Below are 26875 nucleotides of genomic sequence, written 5' to 3'. Positions count from 1 at the left end.
GTATCCCTCTGACTTTCCTATCCAAGTTTCTGACCAAACACTTATTAATCATTGTAATTATATCTGCCTTCACCGCTTTTTCTAACAACTTGTTCTGGATATTCACCACTTCTGTGTGAAGAACTTGCCCCTCAGATCTCCTTTAAATTTCTCCCATCTCACCCTAAACCTGTGCCCTCTATTTCTAGACTCTCCTGCTCTGGGGAAAAAAGATTCTATTTTATCTAAATACCTCATAATTTTGTAAACCTCAGCCTCCTATATTCCACTGAGAATGAACTACAACCCTCCATTCCAGGCAACATCTTGGTGAATCTCTTCTGTACTCTCTCTATTGTGACTATATCCTTCCTCTAGTGTGGCGAACAGAACTGCACATAATACTCCCAAGTACGGCTTAACCAATATTTTGTGCAGCTGCAACATGACTTCCCACAATTAATGTGCTACAACAAGCAGCAGGAAGAGCAATGGTAAATTGGCCCTTATTGCAAATGGATTTGAGTACAAGTGTAAAAGATGCCTGACTACAATTACATTGGGCTGTGATGGGATTTAATCTGAATTATTGTGCACAGATCTGATCTCTCTACTTAAAATAGGATATGCTTACGATAGAGGGAGTGCAGTGGAGATTGATTCCTGGAATACAGGGATTAACCAGGCTGGGCCTTTACTCTCTTGAGTTTAGAAAAATGAGGGGTGATCTTATTGAAATATACAAAATTCTCATGGGGCTTGACATTGACTATATTTTCATTGGCTGGGGCCCTATTCTCAATCCAAGAGGACTGCAGAGACTCATTTGTTGCTTATGTTCTAGAAAGAGACCGATAGATTTTTGAATATTAAAGGAGTCTCAGTTTGGTACAGGAAAGTGGTGCTGAGGTAAACGATCCTCCAGTTTGGTATTACCTTTACTCTTTCCTGAAATATATGCTCTGATTGCATAGCATGTGTCTCTCATCAGATGTCTTCATCAGTTGTAATATAATTTCAGTTTTTATGTAAGCATCTGTTTGGATGCCATGAAGCTTGAAATGTTAAAGTTTTAGAACAGAAATAATGGGCAAAGAATTAATCACATCTTTCATTGTGCTATAATTTTGGTGCTGCATCATGGTTTTTTTCCCCTCAAAAATGATAATTTTCAGTAGAGTAAAACTTTGATACTTGGTATCAGATTGTTTGGAAATCCTGATGGTCCAACATGTGGCTAACTCTGAAGTCTGGAATGTGAGCCGGGGTCCAGGATGCAAGTGGGGTACATGGCCAGATCCAGGGTTAGGGATCACCAGGGGTCAGGAATGAGGGGAAGTTTATGGCTAAAGCTGGGGTCAAAAGTGCTTATGCGTTTCCCGGTCTCTCTAAATTCACTGGATTTACTGGAAAATTTATTATACTACTTTGTAACATGTTTTAAAAAAAGTGAAATAAAAATGTATTTGCATATTAATAGGAGTAATGTCTGATATTTCAGGAAATCTTCTGTCCCAAAGGTGTTGGATTATTGGAATTTTACCATATGATTTAATTTTTAAGAACAAGATTTATAGCTTGCAAATAGATGACACAGAAACTTGCATTTATAATTTATTAATGATATTTCTCAGGAAATTTGGATTATATAATTTGCTATTAATTTTCTATATTCTTTTTATTTTAAAGCTTGTAGGAGGGCAGTTTGATTTGGAGATGAATTTTATCATCCAAGAAGTGGAAAGTGTTGGCTGCATGGTGGAGCTATTGGACAATTGTGACGTGACTTGCCAGGCTGAAGTTTGGAGCATATTCATTGCTATTCTGAAAAAAAGTATTCGTAATCTACAGGCCTGCACAGATGCTGGATTGATTGAACATGTTCTGAAGAGAATTGATCGAGCTAACAATATGATAGCAGGTAAGATTATTTGCTTTTTGTGATGTCCTGTCTCAAGCTGTCATCTCACCTGTTGAGGTGAGAAATTAAGACCTTATTAAAATTTCAAATGCCCCACTTAGCTTGCAGTATCTAATTCTTTACTCTTTATAAACAGGTGCCTGCCAACTCAAATAGAGTAATAATATTTTTTGTATGGTGTCCTGGAGGAGGAAGATTAAGCATCTTTCAATACTAAATAGTTGAATATTTTACCAGAGGCAGAATTTTTTAGTAGCACAAATGTCTTTGTTAACAGTTAAATAAGCTAACTTGGTTTGGAGAAATTGTTTATTATGACGTATATAAGCAGTTTTCTCTGTTCTGACCTAAAACTGCCTTGTGCCAAAATATGCCCTGGCATGTAAAAGCATCACCTTTGTCTTTATCATTAACACACATTTACTTTCTTTCACTTTGTTTAATAGTTTCACCAGTAAAAATCCTGGCTTTTCTTTGTCTTCCTAAAGTTTTCTGAAGAGTGACTGATCCTACTGGGAGTTAAGAAATCCATCAAATATCTTACTTATATTTTCCTTTTAAAATAGCTTATATTGCACGTTTGAACATAGCTATTCTTTTAAAACTAATTTATCCTATTACCTACAGATCTGTTGGTTGATATGCTGGGAGTGCTGGCTAGCTACAATGTTAGTGTTCGAGAGCTAAAACTGCTGGTCAGCAAATTGCAAGGAGAAAAGGGACAATGGGTAATATTTCTTTCTCTTTTTAATTGATTTTAAGAATGTTAGAAAGCTGTATTTTTGGTTAGATGAAAATGAATAAGTTAAAACTTTGTGCCAGTGTCAAGGACATTCAGAAACATATGCAATGTTTGGTATCAATTAAAATTTTGAGAAGGTATTAACAAAAAAAAATCATTAAAAGCCTTAAATATTTTGTAGTGTAAAACATGAAAACCATTTTAAGGGTATTCTTTCCTGAAGGGGAATTCAGCAAATTGTGATTTACCACTGGATTCCATATTTAGTGGCTGAACTGTTGGCATTTCCCAGAATGTCACAGTGCAGTGATATTTTGTGATGATGTGAATAGTTGTGCATTTCATTGAAATTTGGTTCTTCTGTACAGTAGTAGTAACTGATGAAAGTTACTGATTTGAGAGTAATGCTCATTTAGTTTCTTCTGTTATGCAAGCTTATAATTTCTACATTGACTATAAATATTGTAATTATTGAACTTGGACACTATGACAAACCTTTCAAAGCTTTCACAATCCATGAATGTAGGCAGAATCATGTTTTAGTGTTTTCATAAATTTACTTCCAATAATTTTCATTTTAACAATTTTCTTTGCAGCCTCTGCATGCAGTGAAATTATTGACCATATTGAACCATGTGCCGCAGAAACCAGGTCCTGATGCATTCTTCAGCTTTCCTGGGAAGAGTGCTGCAGTAGGTGTTAAGTATTTGATTCAGAATTTGCATGCGCAGTTACAGGGAAGTTTTAGTTATTTTTCTTGAAAGATATTCTACTCTTACAAGAAAGCTGTTTCATTGCTGGTGATACTGAGCAATAAATTAAATGAAATTGCTGTTGCAAAGGCAAATTATTTAAGCATAGTTTCTCTGTAAAGTTGACATGTTTTATTCTGAGAATGACATCAAAAATTACTTTAAATTTGCACAAGTACAGCAGTTTATCCAATGTGGTCCTGGCAATTTTTAAATGTTATTTTCAAAAAATTTATGGAATTATCTTTTCCATTTCTCCAGAAAGATATTTCATGGCATGCCTGCAATGAATATAATAATTGTTCAGTCTGGTTGTATTGAATAGTTTTTATAGTCCTAATTTTATTACTAAGTTTGGGGAAAATTAATTAAAAATTTAAAAGTAATATTTTGCTAAGGATTTAAAATGTTATAAGATTGTTAAATTGAAAAGCAACTAGATTGTCCAAGATAATATTAATATTATTATTATTGACTCATCAGGTGATTAGGTCTTTAAGCTTGTGAAAGTGATTTTGTTTCAAATTTTATCATTTAAGGGATTTTAGCTTTGTGCATTAATAGTTTTTAGAAGTTTTGCTGGCAAAATTGATTTGTTTCAAGATGCATTGATCTTTTGGCATGGACTCTACAGAAATGTTACTTATTACAATCTTCTAAAATATTAAAATCCAAGTGGGTAGCCCATATTGTCCATAGAACTGCTGTGTTTGTTACCAAGCAGATATTTCACCCTGAATTCAAATTTGGGAAATGAATCTTAAAATTTGAAGTAGCAAATTAAGTGTGAAAAGTGGCAGGTTTGTGTAAGATCAATGTATCCTTTTATCCACTTTTAGTATCTCTAGTCTCCAGGGAAAGCAAACAATGCTAGATTTCTGCTCTTCACTTGGCCGTCAGTAGCTTTAGTAGGTACCTACTGCAAGCATTGTTGGCTATGCCCTCCAATATTCATAAGCAACTGGTTTGCGTTGGTTTCTTGGTCTGCCAGTGAATAATGGCTAAAGGATGGGTGTGCATAATATTTGCAGGAAGGGCTAATGGATAATAATTGTCAGATTCCTAACAATTCTTTGCCCTCATTAACCAAAAGGAACCAAGTCAAGAAACAATGAGCCACCTGTCACCATTGATGAGATGAGGCAGCTCAAATTGCATAGTTACCTCTCTGTTCATTCTCATCCATGTGGCTCAGCTTCTCACTGTTTTAGTCCATAATCTTAGATCCAATCACCATCTCTGCTGCATTTGTACAGACAATGCTACCTCTCATATTAATGATTCCAATGTGATTTCATTTGTCCTCAATAAAAGGATTCCCATCAGCCATAACTAGCAGAAACATTGGTGTGTCAATTCCATTTTGCCTATTTCTGCTCTTGCCTCTTCCAGAATCATCTTAAGCTTCCTTCTGTTCTTGCCTTTTACATCATCAGTCTTCACATTCAAAAAGTCCACTTTGCCTTTTCTGGCACCTCCAATATGATGGCATGACCAAAACATCTTGCCCTGTCTTTTCTGCATTTCTGATTTCTCTGCAGTACTCTGATGTACTCACCAATCATCACTATTCCCTGATCTCTTTCTATGTAAACACCTGCTTATTATCTTCCCTTTTCCCAGCTATCCAGGATCGCAAACAGTTCTTTTACAGCTGAAATGGCAACTTTATCGTACTACTTTCAATTTTGTGTACTGTATTAGCTGTTCAAGAGGCAGAAGGTTATACATATGGGAGACCAAATATAGAATGGATGATGGCTTTGTGGAATATTTTTGCACAGTGTGCAGGTGCGACCTTGAGCTTCTTTTGCCTGTCACTTATGTCTCTGTTGCACTCCCATCCTCAGTTCTTAGCTTCCCACATTGTTCTAGTGAAGCTTAGTGTAAGATTGAGCAAAAGGTCTTTGTCTTTTGACTGGACATATTACAGTCTTCTAAACTCTGCAATGGTGCAAACAATTTCAGGTAACGATTTTGCTAAAACTAAAGTCCAAGAAATAATGTATTATAAATACTGAACAGCTCAGTTGGAACCCATGGAGAAAGTTTAGTATCAGGTCGATAATCTTTCATCAGAACTGGGAAAAGTTAGAGATAAAAAAATCTTTTATGAAAAGAGGGGAGTGGAGAAAGACATAAGGCAATGTCTGTTCCCAAGTCTTGTGCATTTTTGCAATGAAGCTCAATATAAATGCCGATAACCGTACTTGTCCTTTCAATTGCACATTACAGGTAATGATTCTGCTATTCGCATGTAAACCTCTAGATCCATCATCTTTGTTTTAGTTGTATCAGCAATTCTTATTGACCTGCACCTTCATATTTTTCATCACATAACTTCTTCTGGTTATCACCTGATCACAAACTTTCTATTTTTTTTTCCTGTGTCTATTTGTATTATTTCTAGCTTTTTCCCATTGTGATGAAAGCTTATTTGCCTGAAATGATAATTGTCTCTCTGTATAGAAATTGCTTGACCTGCTATTTTTAGATTTTGTTTTTCTGTCCTAAGTCTTTAGGGGAACTACTTGAGTTGATTTATGATTTCTCTCTTTTCCCCAAATCCCAGTTCCATAATTTATAATCTATCCCTATGGTATGTTACTCTCATTCCAATTCACTATTGCTGTTACTGAGAGAATAGTTTCCTCTAGTTTACTTGTATAGTCTCTGCTAATCTATTTACCTTGAGGTCCCCTAAATCGGGTAATTCATGTCAGCCTCTTCCATTTCTGTGGCATCAATAACAACTGCATTACTTAATTTTATCGGCTGGCAGTAAATGGCTGTCTACAATGCAGTTATGTTTGTGTCCACTGTTTTCGCATCCTCTTATTTTATTATGCCCCTCAATTAAAAGTACTGTATTTTGTCGTAATGATGATGGTAATAACATCTCAGGAATAATATAATGTTGCCTTTGGCCAAAGATTTGAAAATGCGTATTCCTTTCCTTTTTCTTCATTATTCTCTCTGATTCTAGGATCTGGTTTAGTTTGCATTTATTTTCCATTCTATTTCAAGCTGCTGTTTGTTATTGCCACTAAATTACCAATCACAGATGTTATAATGAAACATATTCATATGACCATATCCATCAACATCCACTCCCCATCTCACTGCATCTTCCCATGTAACTGCAGGAGATACAACACCTGCCCCTTTTATGTTTTTGCTTCTCATTATTCAGGGACCCATACAATCTTTCCAGGTGAAGCTATGATTCACTTCTACAGATTTACTATACTGCATCTGATACTCACAATGTGGTTCTTTTACATGGGAGAAACCAAATGCACGTTGGATGATTGCCTTGTAGATTGCCTTCATTCAGTTGCAAAAATGACCAGGTGCATCCAGTTGCCCATCACTTTAATTCTTTGTCGCACTGCCACTGAAAACTTTCCATCTTTGGCTTCTTGCACTGTTCCAATAAAGCCCAAAGTAAGTTTGAAGAACAGCAGCTCTTCTGACTAGGCAAGTTACAGCTTTCAGGATCAAATCAATGATTTGAGATGAGTAGCTTTTTCAATTCGTATTAGGACTGTTTTCCCTTGAGTCTCCAAAGATGTTGCCTGACCTGCTTGTGTATTTCCAGCATTCTCATGTTTCAAACGTCCAGCAAATTCAGTGTTTTATTTCTTCCAGTTCTAGCATTCTTTTTTTCCTCTCCTCTGTCCTCATTCTTTAAGTATTTCAAGGCAACCTAGTTGCAATTAATAAGCCTTCACTATGCTCTCTCTGCAGGGATCATTGTCATTTACATCATTTAATCTCTCATGTTCTTCAACCTATTGCAGACATTCTTTTCCCCATAACTCCCATTTTCTTGAAACCTAAAATATCTTTTTTCTGATTTTTTTTTGAGTTCTGATGAAAGTTCATTGATCGGAAATATTTAAGCCTGTTTCTCTTAACTCAGATGCTGCATGACCTACTGAGTATTTCCAGCATTCTCATGTTTCAAACGTCCAGCAAATTCAGTGTTTTATTTCTCCCAGTTCTAGCATTCTTTTTTTCCTCTCCTCTGTCCTCATTCTTTAAGTATTTCAAGGCAACCTAGTTGCAATTAATAAGCCTTCACTATGCTCTCTCTGCAGGGATCATTGTCATTTACATCATTTAATCTCTCATGTTCTTCAACCTATTGCAGACATTCTTTTCCCCATAACTCCCATTTTCTTGAAACCTAAAATATCTTTTTTCTGATTTTTTTTGAGTTCTGATGAAAGTTCATTGATCGGAAATATTTAAGCCTGTTTCTCTTAACTCAGATGCTGCATGACCTACTGAGTATTTCCAGCATTTTCTGTTACGTTCTAGTTCAATCTTTGCAAGGAAGGCAAATCACAGATTATTTATTGATCTGTTTTCACAACTGCTGATGTGAGTGTGAAAAAGGAACTGGGATGCTATGCTATTGAGGGCAGAGCTATTAAAATCACCCTGTCCTGGTTTCAAGTACTGTTGTGGTACTGAAGTTGATCCTTACCCTGAAACCAGCTTTCAAAATGATTTGAAGTGTCTGTGCAGTTTATTCTGAGACTGTGGAAGCTTTTGAAAGAATTATTCATCCATTGATCACATTTCAGGTGAAGAATCAATCCAACAATTTTGCCATCTCAGTCTTTTATGAATCAAGAAATGGTTATGCGTAGTTTTGCTTGATGTAGATGAAATATGTTTCAAACCTGTAGTGTTTGATTTCTTTCTTAAGTCAACTCATTCATGGGCTGAGAGCATCACTGGTAGGGCTATCACTACTTTCAAATCATTTCTGGAAATTAGGCCCTGTTCATGTTTGTTCCAAGGCCATGTTAAAATTTGGACCTGTGAGGCCATAGTGAGCAGTTATTGGTGAGTAAGTGCTGTTTGATGGCACTATTAATGACAGCCTCCATCACTTTGAATAAGCATAACTGAGGGGATGGTAACTGCTTCTTGTGAAGAGAGTTTGCCTAGAAAGTGTGATTGTCAGGATGATGCCATTGTACTGGATGCCTTGGGACTGTGGCCAACATAATAAAAGACCCCTCTCACTCAGACATTCTCTCTTCTTCCCCCTTTCATCAGGCAGAAGATACAAAAGCTTGAAAACACACACCATCAGGCTTAGGGACAGCTTCTATTCTGTTGTTATAAGACTCTTGAACGGACTTCTTGTATGATAAAGATGAACTCTTGACCTCACAGTCAACGTCATTATGGCCCTTACACCTTATTGTCTACCTGCACTGCACTTTCTCTGTAATTGTAACACTATATTCTGCATTCTGTTATTGCTTTTCCCTTTGTACTACCTTTATCCTTATGTTTTGAAATGATCTGTATGGATGGTATGCAAAACAGTTTTTCACTATCTCTTGGTACATGTGACAATAAGAAACCAGTTACCAATTGTGTGGCTAGAGATTTGCTAGTTCTGGAGGGCTGTTTTTCTGCACTGTGGCCCTTGCTATAACGTTCTCAGCTGTTTTATATATTACGTGGAGTGATTTGAGGTGGCTGAAGAGTAGCTTTTAAATTTGCAGGGCCCACTGGAGGAAGATTAAATGGTTCCTCCAGTCAGCTCTTCTGGGTGAAGATTGTTGGAATGCTTCAGCTTTATCCAAGTTCCATCATCAATGATGGGATTCCTTTGGAGATGCTGCCTCCCATTAGCTGTTTTAATTGTCCACTGTCATCCAAGACTGGATGTGGATGGACTACAGAGCTTTGACCTGACCATTGGTTGTGGAATTGTTTGGTTCTATTTTATGTTCTTTTGCTATTTGCACTTGTAGTCCTATGTTCCAACTTTCAGCATGGCATCTCACATTTTAGTTATGGTATTACTCCCATCATGCCCTTCTACCTTATTGAACCAGGGTTAATTCCTGGCATGATTGTAATGGAAGAGTGAAGGATATACCTTGCCATGAGGCCACAAATGATGGTGGAATGCAGTTCTGCTGCTGATAACCCAAATTTCTTCTTGTCTGTTCAGATTTGAGCTGTTGGATTTTTGAATCTTTAACCTTTCTTAATCTAATGTCTCAATCAGGGTATTTGCTTCTTACTTGTAGATAAACTTGTGCTTGTTTTGATGTTAGATTTTAGGCAGCCTCTTCATGGAAATTAATGGGGATGTAGCAATTTGACCGCCACAACAGTGAGCAAATGGCATTTGTTCGAACACTACATTAAATGCTTTGGTCTGTACTTTATTTAATCTAGATGAGAGTCCTCTGTCCACCCAAAGAATAGAATCAAAACTGCTTTTCATGATCACTGCTTATAGTGTTTAGGATCTGTTTATACATTTAAAGTACAGTTCTGGTCAGCTCCTGGATTTTATCGAAGAATAGAAAAGCATGGCAATTGCAACCTACTAATATAATTTTTTTTGGGACTCTAATCAGTAACTACAATTGGATCTTGCTGCTTTCAATTATAATCGACCATTTGGTTATTTTTAAGAACATTATGTCCAGTTGGTGTTCTACTCTCCTTTAATGAATGCTTTCATACACAATTATTTGTAGATCAGTGTTACAGAATATGCAAATACTTTCCTTCCTCCCCACTGCCCCCCGCACCCCGCCCCCAAAAAAAATACATGTTTCATTTGTGTGAGGGGGGGAAAAGAGTAAGCTTTGTTGTGTGTTACAACATATACTTTCTTATTTACAATTCCTCATTGATATCCAGATTGTCCTTGTTAAGTGGAAGACGAAATGTTTGGGAACAAGTCAACTTTCCACATAATGTGGATTCAAGAAAATGGGAGAACTGGTTCCACGTTCTTCCTTTTAGCTGAAGGCTAGTGTGTGACAATGAATAACTGAGGAGAAAATAAGTTACCACAATGTAGCAAGAAAGAATTTATGGTATGGTTTTGTTTGTTTCAGGCTATAGCTCTACCTCCAATTGCTAAATGGCCTTATCAGAATGGTTTCACTTTTCACACATGGCTCAGAATGGATCCTTTAAATAATATCAATGTTGATAAAGACAAACCTTATTTATACTGGTAAGTGTATAGAAACTTAAATTTCATGTCTACTGAAGTTTCTTATTGCTTATTCAGTGCTTGGACATGTGCAGTGCTGTAAATAACAGAAAATAACTTGCATTATGTAAAAATGTCCATATTAGAACAGTAATTATCAGGAAATGTAAACTAAATAAAAATACCAAGAAGTTTTCAGTACTGCATTTGGAACTTGGTGTTCAACTTTCATTCTGTGCACTTGACACAACTGATTTTATTTTTGCAAAAACAAAAATGGAACTGAATAAGGAGGAATAACAGTATATCCATACATTGTGCACAGATATTTTTGATAGTGGAGTTTTTAATCAGATGGATACAAGCTTGCAACATTGAAGTGCTTAATAAGTATGAGATCTTGCTCATCCCTAGAATCGTAACTCTAGAAAATAATGACAATATTGCGTCTGACATTGGTAATTATAGCGTACTGCTACTCTATTATAGTATACTACAATTTACATAGTATACTGTAGTATGATATAATAGAGTAGGATATGCTATTTATATTTTCAGTGGCTACTGGTTTGGAGCACTCAATGTACTTGCATCCTTAGAGCAATGCAAAGCTAATCACATTGCCCCATTTTCCCAAGATTGTTTTGCATTTTCCACTAAAACATCCCATGCCTCAACATATGGGATATAGGGATATGGACCAAATGTGGGCAAATGGCACTAGCTTAGATGGGAATCTTGGTCAGCATAGAATAGTTGGGCTGAAGGGCCTGTTTTGCTGCTGTATGACTCTGACTAACTTTTGTGTAAAGAAATTGTTCTTAGCCCAGCTCATCAGTGCTAGAATGACTGATTTAAATTTTTTATCCATTGTCAATGAAGCGCTGGCCTGAGGTTATTGTTCATTCTTAATTATTCTGCCATAGTTTCACCATTTTAAAATCTGACTCCACTGAAAATTGTCCGATCTTCTTGAGTCCCATAACTGTAACAAAACCAGAACATGCTCAGTGGATCAGGTAGCACCTTTGGAAAGAGAAGTCCCTTCATAAGGAAGTCTCTTTTTTTGTTTTTTTCACTCACTTGTAGTTTTTTTTTCATCCCAACTGTAGTTTCCCATTCCTGAGATGACTTTAAAACAATGTTTAAGCAGGTGCTTCTGTAATTTTTTGGGGGCTTTTTTATGGCTCTGTTGATCTTTTCAGAGAATGTGGTTGAATTCATATTAAAGTTTACTCTCCAATATTGGATCTTTGCCTGTTAACCTGTTTATACCTTCCTGCAGAATTTTACAATCCTCCTCACTGTTTACTAAATGAGTAATGTAAGCATTGAATTCCTGAAGAATGGTCTACTTTGCATTTTAGATGGGGAAAGTAAATGCAAAATGTGAATAATTGTAAACAGTCAGGGGGTCAAGTAGTAGATGTGAGAAAGGAATAGAAGTAATTTCTCATGATTGGCACAAGCTTAATGTTTTCAGCAACTTCTGTTTGAACTTCAGATTTCCACTGTTAACAATATTTCACTTTTTCTGAATATTTTTGTTGCAGAAATGTCTTCCAGCTCTTGAGACCTGTGGCAGCTACTAGTGGTAGAATTAGGGAAAATAGTTGAGTTAATCTCTGGTTTTGTTTGCTTGTCTTACCCTGTAAAAACATGCAACATAAGAACAGAACAGAAGAGAGGAGTAGGAATAGATCATTTGGCTGCTTGAACCTTCTCTGCCTTTTAGCAAGATCTTGATGTCCTTGAAATTTGGATTCCCTTGATTTGCAAAATTTTATCTATCTCTTTTTAAATTTATCAACAACTGAGCAACCAAAATTTATCTCTGCAAAAAGGAATTTCAATCCATTTCACTTCTAAATGGAAGATCCGTTATCCTGAGAATATGACCTCTAATAGTGGTGCACACCATGTGGAGCACAATGTTTCCATCATATCTCAGTGATTGGCAAGTTGTCTTTGGTCATTGCTCCTTTATCTGGACTTTTCTGGAAAACATTCCTGAAGCTGGCTCTTAATTGGTGAAGCCCGGTGCAGAGCTGTTCTGCTGGAAATGACATAGGCCCCACCCCAGAAGTGTTTTAGAATCTGGTTAAACTATGCACCTAGACTTATTTCAGAGCTCAGTACCTATGGATGTCTCTGACTTTGACAAACAGAAAAATGTTGGAGTCCACTTGGAGTGACAGTGATGGGGTTTGAGTTTGAGACTTTGGCCATTGTATGAGTGGCCCTTGCAAACAAATTGTACACTATTCTGGAGAAATCTGAAGGAGATTTTAAAAAAAAATGCATTTAATATCCTAGTTATGTGACTGCTCCCCTTTGAATATATGACAGCTTTGTATGACTTGGTGTTGATGGGGGGGTAATGGAGGTGGTGGTATTCGTTGGTGGGTGGAAGGGAAAATAATGTATTTATTTAGCATTCATTTTATTTTTGAATCAAATATCCAATTTAAAAAAAATAATACTTCATTGTCAGAATGTTTTGACGCATGTCTAAATTATATCGGTGGGGCTATGCCCTCCTTTTTCCCCCCCCCCCCCCCCACTTCTTTCCAACACACCAGTACTTTGCGAAAAGTATAATGTTTAGTTCAGTATAATGAACCAATAAATCTGCTATTAACTTGAGTCTGCTCATTTAATGATTTTCTGTTTTCTCCGATGTTGCTTGGTGAATTGATAATTGCTGCAAGTACTTCATTAAAAGCTTATTCTTTCCACTAGTTTCCGTACCAATAAAGGTCTTGGGTATTCTGCTCATTTTGTTGGTGGTTGTCTAATTGTGACATCAATAAAATCGAAAGGAAAAGGATTCCAGCATTGCGTAAAATATGACTTCAAGCCACAGAAGGCAAGTATTTACCGTTTGATATCCTTCTAGCTTTATGATGGTAAAAGTTTATTTTTCAAGGAATCAGTTTTAAGTTGCTTAATCTACTTGTGTGAATGAATTATCTATAAACTTTTAAAATATTCTCTGATAATGCTGATATTTTTCTTGTTTTAATGCAACTTGTCATCCAGTTAAAGCATCTGATTTAACTCAGAAGTAATGCAAACTTTGCAATATCATTCATGGGGTAACTGCATCACATGAGGTGGTATTGAGGACTGAATTCTGTGGCTGCAAACAGAGACGAGTATAGAAATGTAAGACTGAAACAAAAAGGCCAGGGTGTAAGGTGGAGATATGATGGGTGATTTATACCCCGGGTGTCTATGCCCATGACAATAAACTTGAGCTTGAAACAAACAGCTGTATAGTATGAAATAATGTTAAAGTGATGAAGAATGTTAAAAAGACAACCCTGAAGGCATAAAAGCAAAATGCTGGAAACAGTCAACAGGTCAGGTAGTATCTGTGGATCGAGACAGTGTTAATGTTTCAGGTCTACATCCCTTCATCAGAATTGGGAAAGAGAAAAAAATAATAATTTTACATAGAGAAAGGCAGGAAGAGACTGCCATGTGGCAGTTAGTGAATCAGAATCAGATTTATTATGACATGTCATGAAATGTGTTGTTTTGTGGCAACAGTACAGTGCAAGACATAGACATAAAAATTACTATAAGTTACAAAAATAAATAGTGCAAAAGAGGACTAACGAGGTAGTGTTCATAGACCATTCAGAAATCTGATGGTGGAGGGGAAGGAGCTGTTCCTGAAATGTTGAGTGTGGGTCTTCGTGCTCCTGTACACCACCTTGATGGTAGTAACGTGAAAGGGGTATGTCCTGGGAGGGTACGGTCCTTGATGATGGATACCACCACCTTAAGGCGCCGTGCCCTTAATGGAGCTGGCTGAGTCTACAACCCTCTGCAGCCTCTTTTGATCCTGCGTATTGAAGTCTCCATACAAGGCTGTGATGCAACCAGTCCGAATGCTCTCCACTGTACATCTATAGAAATTTGCAAGAGTCTTTGGTGACATACCAAATCTCCTCAAACTCCGAATGAAGTAGAGCTGCTGGCGTGCCGCCTTCATGATTGCATCAATGTGTTGGGCCCAAGATAGATCCTCTGAGAGAAACAAAGGACTGCAGGTGCTGGAATCTGGATGAAAAACACTTATGATGCTGATGAAGGATCCTGATCCAAAATGTTGACCGCTTGCTTTTCTCAACGGATGCTGCCTGGCCTGATGAGTTCCTCCAACATCGTATTGTAGATCCTCTGAGATGTTGACGCCCAAGAACTTGAAGCTGCTCACCCTTTCCACTGCTGACCCCTCAATGAAGACTGGTGTGTGTTCTCCTGACTTCCCCTTCCTGAAGTCCACAATCAATTCCTGGGTCTTGTTGACGTTGAATGCGAGGTGGTTGTTGTGACACCACTCTACCAGCTGATCTACCTCACTCCCAAATGGCTCCTCATCATCATCTGAGATTCTGCCAACAACAGTGGTGTCATCGGTGAATTTATAGATGGCGTTTGAGCTGTGCCTAGCCACATAGTCATGAGTGTAGAGAGAGTAGAGCAGTGGGCTAAGCACACATCCTTGAGGTGCGCCTGTGTTGATTGTTAGCAAGGCGGAGATGTTACTACCAATCTGCACTGACTCTGGTCTCCCAATAAGGAAGTCGAGGATCCAGTTGCAGAGGGAGCTACAGAGGCCCGAGTCTTGAAGCTTGTTGATTAGTACTGAGGGGATGATGGTGTTGAATGCTGAGCTGTAATCAATAAACAGCAGCCTGACATATGTTTCACCGTTGTCTTGGTGCTCCAAAGCAGAGTGAAGAGCCAGTGAGATTGCATCTGCTGTAGACGTGTAGTGGCAGCAGGCAAATAGCAGGTCCAAGTCCTTGCCCAGGCAGGAGTTAATTCTTGCCATGACCAACCTCTCAAAGCACTTCATCACAGTAGATGTGAGTGTAACCGGTCAAAAGTCGTTGAGGCAGCTCACCTTGATCTTCTTGGGCACTGGTGTGATTGATGCCCTTTAGAAGCAGGTGGGAACCTCCAACTGCAGCAGTGAGAGGTTGAAGATGTCCTTGAACGCTCCAGCCGGTTGGTCGGCACAGATTTTCAGTACCCTGCCAGGTACACCGTCGGGGCCTGATGCCTTGTGAGGGTTCACCCTCTTGAAGGATGTTCTGATACAGGGCCTCTTCCCCCTACAGATGCTGCTTGACCTGCTGAGTTCCTCCAGCATCTGTAGTCTCTTTTGTCTCTAATGAGCAGTTGAGGTCAGGTTAACATTCTTTGTAGTGTTTTGCTAAATACAAGGCTGTGGGACATGTCCAGCTGGCCAGATGATACAAAAAAAGGAAAAACTGAGTTAAAATAATGATGACCTGCAGAAATAGCCAGTTCTGATACAAATAGAAAGAGCAAATTATCTAATGTTGGAGAATTTGATATCAAGTCCTGAAGGCTGCAATATGCCCAAATGTGTTGTTGCTCGAGCTTGCATTGGTTATAATTGTAACACTGCTTTAGGACACAGACAGTGGGAATAGGATGATGAATTCAAGTGTCAGGCAACCAGAAGCTCGGGGTCATTCCTACAGATTGAGCACTAGTGTTCTGCAAAGTGATCACCCAATCTCCAATTCTCCAATGTGGAGGCGGCTACATTGTGAAAACTAAATGCACTATGCTAGATTGGAAGAAATGCAAGTGAGTCACTGTTGGATCTGAATCAGATTTATCAGACTTGTATGAAGTGAAGTTTGTTGTTTTGCAGCAACAGTACAGTGCAAAGATGTAAAATTTCTATAAATTACAAAGAATAAATTGTGCAAAAAAAGGAATGGGGAAATGTGAAAGGATAGGTGTTGCACCTCCTTCATGGAAAGTGCCATTTGATGGGGAGGTGGGGGATAAAAGAGCAGACCAGGAAATGACAAAGGGAATTATCCCCTTTCAGTATTTTGAAGGGTTCATGAAGGAAATGTGTGTCTGGTGCTGGAATTGTGTTGGAGCTGATAAATTGCAACAGATGATCCATTGATGCAGAGGCTGGTGGGGTGGAAGTTAAGGACCAGGAGAGCTTTGTTCAGGAGAGAAGGGCTGAGAGCAGAGGTGCAGGAAACAGATGAGATATTGATTGTCATCTGAAGGCTTTGTGTCTCAACGTGTGGAGCACTCACAATATGGTAGATAAATTAACTGCACAAATAAATATAAGTGGATACAATATTGTGGCAATTATGGAGATATAGCTGCAGGGTGACCAGGGATGGGAACTGAATATCCATGGGTACTTGCTATTCAGGCAAAAAAAAGTAGGTGGAATAGCAATGTTTAATAAAAAGAGGAATGATATTAACTCAGAGAACTTTGATGTGGAATCTGTTTAGGTGAAATACACTGAGGGGCAGAAAACATTGGTGGGGGTTGTATATGGATCTCCACACAATAGTAGTGACATAGATGATGGCAATAAACAGGAAATTAGTGAAGCATGTGAAATACAACTGTAATTATTGGGTGACTTCAATCTACATGTAGATTGGGCAAACCAAATGAGAAATAATACTGCAGAGAAGGAATTTCCTGTGTGTTCTTTTTGGACCAATACTTTGAGGAATCTACTCGGGCAGGCCATGCTGGAATGAGTATTGTGTAATGAGAGGAGTAATAAATGATCTGTTGTGTGGGTTCCCTAGGAGAAGAGCAACTATGACATGATAAACTTGTTCACTAAGGGGAAGTGTGAGAGTTGATTTTGAGGCCAGGTCCTGAAGTTAATAAAGGAAACTATGAAGCTGAGGCACAAATTGGCTATAATGTTAGGGAATGTTACTTAAAAGATTGACAGTAAATATCAAAGGCAAGCATTTAAAGAGTGCGTGGATGAATTACAATGATTGTTTTTTCCTGTTTGATGTAAAAAGTAAAACTGGAAAAGAGGCTCACAAAGAAAAAGGGAAATATTACAAGAATGCTAGAAAATCGGAGAAGTTACCTCCCAGCTTGACCTGCTATTCAATATGATTATGGCTGATCTGTTCCATGCCTCGACTCCTTTTCTGTGTCAGTTCCCTTTAGTCCCTAATTCCCTGATCTTCCAAAAAAATGTATCTACCTCCAGTGGTCAGCCTCTACAATCATCCAGGGTAGTAAATTCCAGAGAGTTGCCAGCCTTTAAGAGTATTAAGTGCAAGGAGGATAAATATAAAATTGCCATAAAAAGTAGCAAACCTGAGGTTGGGAGTAGTTTAAAATTCAGCAAAGGAGGACAAAGGAATTGATTAAGAAGTGGAAAATAGAGTATGAGAGTAAGCTTACAGAGAGCATAAACATGACTTTAAAAATTTCTATAGATATGTGAAAAGAAAAATATTAATGAAAACAAATGTAGATCCCTTGTAGTCAGAAATAGGAGAATTTATACTGGGGGAAACAAAGAAGTAGTAGACCAATTAACAACATGGCATCTGTCTTCACAAAGGAAGACAGAATAACCTTCCTAGGAAGTCAGGGAATGTGGTGTCTAATGAAAATGAAGGACTGAAGAAAATCAGTATTGGTAGGGGGAAATTGAAGGGATTAAAGGTCGATATATCTCTGGGGCCCGAAAGGCTGCATCCCAGAGTACTAAGGAAGTGGCTCAAGAAGTAGTGGATACATTGATCTTCATTTTCCAACATTCTTTAGCTCTGGAACAGTTCCAGCAGATTGGAGGGTGGCCAAGGTCAACCCTCTGTTTAAGAATGGAGGTAGAGAGAAAGCAGGGAATTATAGACTGGTTAACCTGACATTCATAGTGAGGAAAATGTTTGAGTCCATTATATAAACAAATGTAATAGCAGAGCATTTGGGGAAGAATTGGATAACACCAACATTGATTTGCAAAAGGAAAATCATGTTTGTGAAATCTGTTCTTTTTGAGAATGTAACCAGCAGAATATGGGGGAGAACCAGTGGCTATGGTGTAATTGGATTTCCAGAAGGCTTTCAATAAGGTCCCATGTAGAGATTACCATGTGGGATTGGTGGCAAGATAATGACATGGATAGAGAACTGGTTGGCCTATAGGAAACAATGAGTTGGAATAAATGGGTATTTTTCCAAACAGCAGGGAGTAACTAGTGGGGTTACTGATCGGTTCTGGTACCCCAGTTATTCACTAGATATGTTAGTGAAAGCTAGTAGGAATAGTGTAATTTACTGCTAGGATAGTGAACTTGAGGGTCTTGCTGCTTGTTCTGGTCTCCTGCTGCACAAATACTTCATATGTTGGTGTATCAAGAGCAGCTGTACGATGAAGAACAACTAGTCTGTCAACATTTGTTAATCTGGTTTGTGTGAACAAGGACTTCTTGGGCAAGGACTGTTGTGACAATACCCGAACATTAGCTGTTGCCTTGGGGATTGAGGGAGAGGAAAAATGGGTCATAAAAGGAGAGGTTGGGTGGTTGAATGTTTCAGGGGAAAAGGGGATGACTTAGTTGTGTTTAATAATAAAAAAAAATTTAAAAAAAGAATTTGAGAGTGTAATCTGAGGACATGTCTGCTTGTGGTGGATTAAAGGGAGGGAGAATGTATGATGCTGGAGTCTGAGGAATCTAGAGAACCTGATGTGGGTGGGTGATTGTAGGGTAGGAGGAGAATGTAGAGATGAGTGGTGGTAGCTTAAATACAGAGCAAAGAATTTAAAATGTGAGGCACTCGTAACCAGGTGCATGTAACTGGGGATAGGATATGTGCCAGAGATTTGCCTGATAATGTTTGGGGGGAGAAAAGTGCTGTTGTTTGGAAGATCTACTGTGTGATCATTGTTATTCCTGAGACAACCAATGGAAAGCATCATTTAATTTGACAATGAGTAAGATCGAATTGAAATACCAATGTTTCAATAAAAACATAAATCCTGAATTAAGAATCATATTGAAATTTGGAGGGTTGTTTTGAGATAAAGAAATGCTTACTATGTTGAAAACTTGGACATTTCTAGTTTCTTCCATCTAAATGTGCAACCAAATGGTTCATAATTGCAGATAGTAGACAATTCGCTGTTGCTTTTTGAGAGATTGTAGATGAGAAAAACAATTGTGTATGAACCTAGCAAGATATTGTGAGAATTACTTAAGTTTTCAAAAGAAGAAAATAATGCAATTTAGACCACTATTTTGTGGCAATGTGCAACCTTGGACATGTAATTTCTTAAAATATAGTAATATTAAAATAATTCTTCATTGTAGTGGTACATGGTGACCATTGTACATGTCTATCATCGTTGGAAAAACAGTGAGATCCGGTGCTATGTGAATGGCGAACTGGCATCTCTTGGAGAGATCACGTGGCTTGTGAATACTAGTGATGTAAGTAGAATTACAAGGTGAAAATTTGAAGAACATTTTGTAGATACTTTGGCCAGTGTTTTGCCTTCTGTTAAATGTCAAGTATTTTTGACCTGAAATTGTATTTTTAAGTGATTTATTAATATTTCTAAACCCTTTTATACATTTACAATGCTCGTTATTTTTATTTTGTTTTTATTAAATTTTGAAATTTTAATTATTATATATATTATATATAATGTAACTATTACCAACAAAAAATCATAGATTAAAACTTTCAAGTTCTTTTCTCTTGGAAAATTCACTTTGAGTGAATAGATTCTTCTGTGTTTTTCTATTGAATCTCATTTTCTTGTTGCAGATTCTTTGTTCCATTCTAAAATGACAAACTAATTCTTTGGGTATAGGTTGAGTGCAAATGTATCTTGGAACTGGATGTTCAGGTTAGGTCTTCCAATTTGTATTAAAAAAAACTCCAGCATTCTATTTATTGGGCCTTGTCACTTTTGCCAGTGTTGTAAATATATTGACAAGGAAAATTAGTCTTAAAACTTAAGGAAAATCTTGAGACTTGCAGGAAATAGAACTTAATAATTTTCAATCAGCAAAAAATGATGTATTGCTTTTTATGAATTATTAAATAATTAGAAACTTAGAATTTCCTAATTCAAATATTATAGAAAGTATTTTACATATTAGGTGAAGAACTGGGAAAGGTTACCAACCTCTTTTGCCTCTCACAGTTATCCCTTTGTCAGTTAAACTTTCCTGCCCATTCTTTGAGAGACTTTCCCTTCTGATTTCTTCTTTCCCTTCTCCCCTCCTCTGTATTTTAAAACCTGTTTATCTCTAACCTTTGCAGTTCTGATGAAAGTCAATCAGTTTGAACTATTTCTCTCTTCAGAAACTACCTGAGTATTTTGAGCATGTTTTGTTTTTGTTATTTTAAAGTTATCTTTTTCCTCTCCTAAAATGTGTGCACTCTAGCCTGGAAGTATTGAGACTGAAATATAGTCAATTGCTTAATTTGGGAATTTTGCAAATGGTCTTGAGATTCAGTTTTTAAAGATTTGATTGCTCAGTCATATTTTGTTTTCGTATTTGGTTTTCAGGTTGAAAGTGGAACCATAACATATTTGGTTAGAGTATTAAAATGGCTCCCATGTGTTAATGTTTTCACAACTGAATTTGTACATCATAAATGATTTTACCAAAGAAACTTAATGAGCAGACTAAAACAGCAGGAATAAGCTGGTAATTTTGGGGATTATTTGTGTACTGCAAGGATAGTGTTTGTGCCTCAGCTATTTAATTCCTATGTCAATGGCTTAGATGAGGGAACTGGATATAATGAGTCTTTTGCTGACCTTAAAAAGCTATGTAGGTTGGTAAGTAAGCTGTGAGGGTAATGCAGAAAGACTGCAAAAGTCAAATAGTTGGACTAAAGCTGAAAGGTAAAATTCATTTTGGCAGGAAGAATTGGAAGTTTTTTTTAAGGAAAGGAATGTTGGATTTCAGAGGTATGGGTGCCTTAGTATGCCGATCACAATAACCAATGAGAAGATGATCTATATGTTCCTCCCATTCTTGCTTAGATTTAGTCAATTTTTGCTTTTTGTTTGGGTGATGCATTACTTGACCAGTCTACTAAAACTTATGAAGGTTTCTTGAATAATAATACATTTCCCACTTTATTTGGTGGTTTTCATTGAGTTCGGGTATTTTGTGCACAGTAATTTTCCATGCTGCCTACTTCTCTCAATAATCGGTTGTACCCTTCATACTGGAGGAATGTGTGGGGTTTTGTGAGCAATATTCTAACATTGTGTTATAAGCATTAGACTTGCTGAAGACTGAGTTGTGGAGGAAAAGTAAATTCAAGATTGAATATTAATAGGATTTAGAAACGACCTTAAATGTTATCTATATTGTTATCTTTGTTAAGAAATTCAAAATTTGACTTGATGTTGCATAATATGCACAAAATAATCAATTTGTTTATCTTTTTAGACATTTGACAAGTGTTTCCTGGGATCTTCAGAAACAGCAGATGCAAATCGGGTATTCTGTGGGCAACTTGGAGCAGTTTATGTCTTCGCTGAAGCTCTCAATGCAGCTCAGATATTTGCAATATATCAACTTGGTCCTGGATACAAGGTAGTCTAAAGCTGGAAATCTGAAATAGAACAGAAAATGCTAGGAATATTCAGTAGGTCAGATGGCATCCATGGAGAGAAAATCAATATTAATGTTTTTGGTCAAGAGTTTTCATCAGAGCTGGATAATGCTAGAGATAAAACAAAATTTAAGTTGCAGAGGAAGATGGGAGGGGTGGAGAGAACAAAAGGAAACTTGAGATCAAACGGCAAAAGTGGTGATAGAGTTAGCTGAAAGATGGCAGTAAAGGCTCATGAGTAACCAAAGTTATGTTTAGGAGGTGTAAAAAGAGAAATCTGAAATCTCTAGCATTCCTCAATTCTGTTGAAAGGTTATTGACTTGTAATGTGAACTTATCTGCTGAGTATTTTGAGTTTATTTAAGCAAAAATGTAGTTTAAAGATAATTGACACTTTGGATATTGAGATGTAATTTCACCTTGATTGGTCAAATGTGATTTTTCAGTTGGCAGTTTGTCTTGTAAATTTGGCATTAATTCAATGAATAACTTTGATCATTAGTGCTATGGGTGATCATCCTTAAATGTTTATGCTACCTGTCGGTTGAAAAATACCAACATAATTGTATTCTACAAGATTTCTGTATTATATTTCCTTGTGATTATAGAAGGAGGCCATTTGATCCATTGAGTCTGTGCTGGCCTGCAGAACAATCCCATTCTCCCACTCATTTTTCCTGTAACTTAACTTATCCTTCTCCTTCTCTCCCCATTCCTGTCAAGTCTCCACCGCCCCCCCCCCCCCCCCCCCCCCCTCAGATTCTACCATCCACCTGCACTAGGGGTAACTTTGTAGTGGTCAAATATCCTACCAACCATGTCTTTGGGATTGGGAAGAAATCTGAGTACTTGGAGGTCATAGGGAGAACATGCAAACTCTGCAGACAGCATTGACGGATTGAACTGTGAGGTAGCAGGAGCTGTGAGTTGGCAGCTCTACAAATATGTTGCCCACTGTTGTGAGAAGAATGTGATATATTGTTCGAAGCACAGCATGTGATTGGAGACCTCTCAAACAAATGTCTAAGTGCTTAAGTTACAAAGAGCTAATGTAGATAATGATGTTTGTCACACAGTGAAAAGCAACTTGTTGTATAGCATCTTTTAATGTAATGAGGCATTGCAAGATGCTTCAGGCAATTGTTTAACACCAATGGTCTTGATGTCAAGCAACCTGACGACAGGTTCTTAATAGCTTGGTCAAAAGGGTAAGTTTTATGGAGTATTTTATAAAGTAGGAAATATAAGCAGAGATATTTAGGGTGGAAATTCCAGACCCTGAGGCCTTGACAGCAGCAGGTCCTACTGTCAGTGGTGGAGTGATTAAAATGGGTTGTTCAAGAAGCCAGAATTGGAAGAAAAGGATTGTGGAGATTTTTCAAGCAAGAATTAGAGGTACTAACGGGATTTTAAATTAAGGATGAGAATTTTAAAGTTGTAACAATTCCAACTTGCTTAGCCAGGAAGTCATGATGATGACATTATGCAGAAATTATTGGAATATATTCTATAACTAAGTGAGCCATAGAAGAGAAAACAGGTGTTCAGACCTCAAGTTGGAAGTCTTGTCGTGGAATTCATGATGTAGTGAGGGTTGAATATACATGGAACGTTGATGAACTAAGCCCGGCAATGACTGTCACAGGCAAATGTTTGTTAGAAGCAGTTTGAAGTCCGAGGTTTCAGTTCCAAAAAGGCTGCAAGATGATAATTTGTGGAAATGAATCATTTTGTGGTATTAAATAATCTTGGCCTTAATTTTGTACAACAAAGTGAGCTACTGATGAGAAACATCTGTACTTTTCCAGGGTGCTTTCAAATTTAAAGCAGAAAGTGATCTCCTACTAGCAGAACATCACAAGTCACTACTCTATGATGGCAAGCTATCCAGTAGCATTGCCTTCACATACAATCCAAAGGCTACAGATGCTCAGCTCTGTCTAGAATCATCCCCGAAGGATAATCCGTCTATTTTTGTTCATTCTCCTCATGCTCTCATGCTTCAGGTAAAAGCCAAATTCTGCTGATGTTGCTTTGCACTGGTTTATAAAAGGACAATTTTTGTTTCTGTTGGTAAGTTAATTAACGTAAACAGCTGAAACATTTAGGAAGTATTATTAACAAATCTGATTAAAAATGTATTAAATTTAGAAAATAAGTTCTCTTCAAATTTAAATGGCTTTATGCATCTGAGGTGTATGGGGGGCCTCTCGCAAGTGACTGCACTTCCACGTTTTCAATTTAGACGAAAGTTTTATTTTAGTCTGTTAAATAGTAAATAAATACAATGTGAAAGTAAGGTAGTTTTTAAACTGTACTTGGGTTTAACTTATAGTAATAAAATAGATGTTTCATTGAACTGGAAATGAAAGTATCGGAGCCATAACCTTTGTTAGTATAATACTTGCCTCTGGGAAGATTCGGTGTAAATGTGAAAAATGTGGTCAAATTATGGTTTTGATTTCAATGTTTTATCTAGTTTTAAGAATGTTTACATAAATTCTTTTTTCTTTTGCCTTCTCCAAACTAAGTGCATAAAGGGTTAGGTCAAAAGTTCATCTTTTTAAAATTTTGATTTGAGCTTTGATTTTCTTAACAGGATGTGAAAGCTGTTGTAACACATTCAGTACAAAGTGCTATACATTCAATTGGTGGTGTTCAGGTGCTTTTCCCATTGTTTGCACAACTTGACTATTGTCAGCATTCTTCAGACCAAGTAGACAATACCGTTTGGTAAGTGAATTTGAGGATGTTCATTCTGCTCAGGGATTGATTTCAATCAGGATACTGTCGACGGGTTAACAAGTTGAAAGAACAATCCTGGTGACCCACCATCCCTTGTCCTTATTGACAGACATTGGCTTCTGGTTAAGCAACACTCTGATTTTAATATTCTTGTTTTAAAATCCCACTTGCCTCTCTATCTCAGTCTTCTTGAGTCCTGCACCTCTCTGAGATGTCTGTTTCTCTGAATTTAATTGCTCAACCATTTAGAGCAATGCTGTCAACTGCCAAGGCCGTGGAATTTTCTACCTACACCTTTCTGCTTGTAAAACACACCAAGTTTTTGTTAATTTGCCCTAATTGCTCCTTGTGGCTTAGTATCTATTTCTGGGTGATAATACCTCTGAGGGCACTGTATAAGGTAAAATAATTGTTGAAGTAGTTAAGTAGACTTTTTTTTTTCTAGATATGCCCTTTTGAAATATGTGCCTTTCCTACTCTATAACAGTTAATCTGACTAAAGTTCTTCCATTATTTGCATTATAAGCATTCACCTTTCATTTTATTTTTAAATGGCTAAGGTTATCAGTGCAGGGACTTTTTGATTAGTAATTAACAATGTGTGTCTACATATGATTGACAGATAAAACAGATTTTAGATAAACTTTAAAATTGTTATTACATTTATTCTTAAGATTTGTTCAGTGAATTGGAATTAGCCAGAACAAGAAATTTCATGCTGCTTAAGTTTTGTGAGGAATGTTTGACTTTTTTGGGAAAAATCTGAAGATCTAAATTTTGGGTTATCTGAGTAATAGAATTCTGGATAGTTGTAAGATTATCTGTGATTTCCTTATAATTGAACTTGTAGTTTTTTTTCCTAATCCTTGAGGGCTTGTAGAATATATTTTTTGTTTTAAGGTCTAACTGATTTGTTTTGAACTTGATATAGTATTTTAGCATTCTTAAAAGTAAAAGGGGCAACTCATTTCTCACTCTGTCACAGATGCTCATTATTTAGCATGTACTTGGTTTCTGGACTGTGGATGTAAATGGGCTATGTTGTAGCTTTCCTAGTTGTCTATATATGCCTACCTGTCTCTATGCCTTAAATTTACTTTTTAGGTTTTAATCAGAAAGCATGTCAACTCCACCCACCCCCCATTCCTACACCCACTTTCACAATGGCATTTTCTGTATTAATGTTTAATTATGGTGGCTTTGTCGTTTTAGCTATTTTAACCCAGTTAATGGTTAACTAGGAAGATTATTTGTTTTTAAACTCAACTTTGAACTTTTAAACATCTGTTTTGTAACTTGACATATCAATAAGCAAGTTTATCCTGATAGTTTTAAGTTCAGAATTTGTCATTCTCTTAACTACTGATGCTTCAGAGTCAAGGAGCTGGGTCTGCTTTTTTTCCACCACCAAACTTGAGTGCAATATCATTGACCTCTTTCCCAAATATGAGGCCCATTCTTAGTTTAAAAAAAATCAGGAACCTTCTATTCTGCACATCAAACCCACACTAGCTTTTTGTAGGTCAGTTGTATTCTTCTTATATCTTTTGTAAATTATTCTTTCTTTGGCATCTATGCATTTCCCATTGAAAGTCCAAAGTGACTTGGTTTCCACCTCCTTTATAGGCAGTGAGCTGCAATCTACTATCTTATTTTTCCAGAAATCTGATGGTTTGGCATCTGGCTCACTGGGTTCTTTTTCCCACCTTCCCTTTTGAGCTTGCCTGGTTCATTGAAAAATTTATTATATTGCTGTGTAACACCAAAAAAGAATTAAATGCGCATTTGGTACTTTAGAAGGAGTAATATCTTATAGTCTGGAAAATCTGTCAGTCTGGTACCACTAAAGTCCTGAGGATGCTGGATTATCAGAGTTTTACTGTGATGCCTTGAATCTGTGTTTATATAGTTGAAGAAAATGTCCTCACAACCTCAATACCTTTTGTCTGCCACTTCAAATTGCATCTCTAGGTTCTCAAACCATCCAATTCTGGGAACAGCTTCTCTTTATTTATCACGTCTACATTTGTCATGATCTTCTACATCTTTGTGAAATCGTTTCTTAACCTATTTTGCTACAAGAAGAGAACCACTAGCTTTTCTCGCCTAATCTTGTAGATAAAATTCCTGATCTTTTCTGCACCATTTCCCAACTATGAAGAAAAATTTGAGACCATTGTGAAGCATAATGGATTTAAATTTATTCCTCTCAGCATTTTGCACACTTTTTAAAAATCCTAGAATACATTTAATAAAAATAGATTTCACTTGTTTAATCACTTGGATTGAGCAGAGCTGAT

The 26875-nt window shown here is 37.1% G+C and overlaps 1 protein-coding gene across 1 annotated transcript in view; it reads left to right on the top strand.

Annotated features, from left to right (window-relative positions):
• The window catches only part of lrba (LPS responsive beige-like anchor protein), a 626133-nt gene that overhangs the window by 20345 nt on the left and 578913 nt on the right, over positions 1–26875 (top strand). Inside the window, exons 2-10 of the mRNA XM_052010590.1 lie at positions 1669–1900; positions 2528–2628; positions 3239–3334; positions 10288–10409; positions 13131–13257; positions 19556–19675; positions 21665–21811; positions 23639–23836; positions 24430–24563. Of these exons, the coding sequence (XP_051866550.1) occupies positions 1669–1900; positions 2528–2628; positions 3239–3334; positions 10288–10409; positions 13131–13257; positions 19556–19675; positions 21665–21811; positions 23639–23836; positions 24430–24563 (1277 nt within the window). The remainder of the gene's footprint in view (positions 1–1668; positions 1901–2527; positions 2629–3238; positions 3335–10287; positions 10410–13130; positions 13258–19555; positions 19676–21664; positions 21812–23638; positions 23837–24429; positions 24564–26875) is intronic.

Source organism: Pristis pectinata, chromosome 2 (assembly GCF_009764475.1).
Source record: "Pristis pectinata isolate sPriPec2 chromosome 2, sPriPec2.1.pri, whole genome shotgun sequence".
NCBI classification, from domain to species: domain Eukaryota; kingdom Metazoa; phylum Chordata; class Chondrichthyes; order Rhinopristiformes; family Pristidae; genus Pristis; species Pristis pectinata.
The sequence above is the reverse complement of the archived record's forward strand: the minus strand, read 5'-3'. Positions and strand labels throughout refer to the sequence as shown.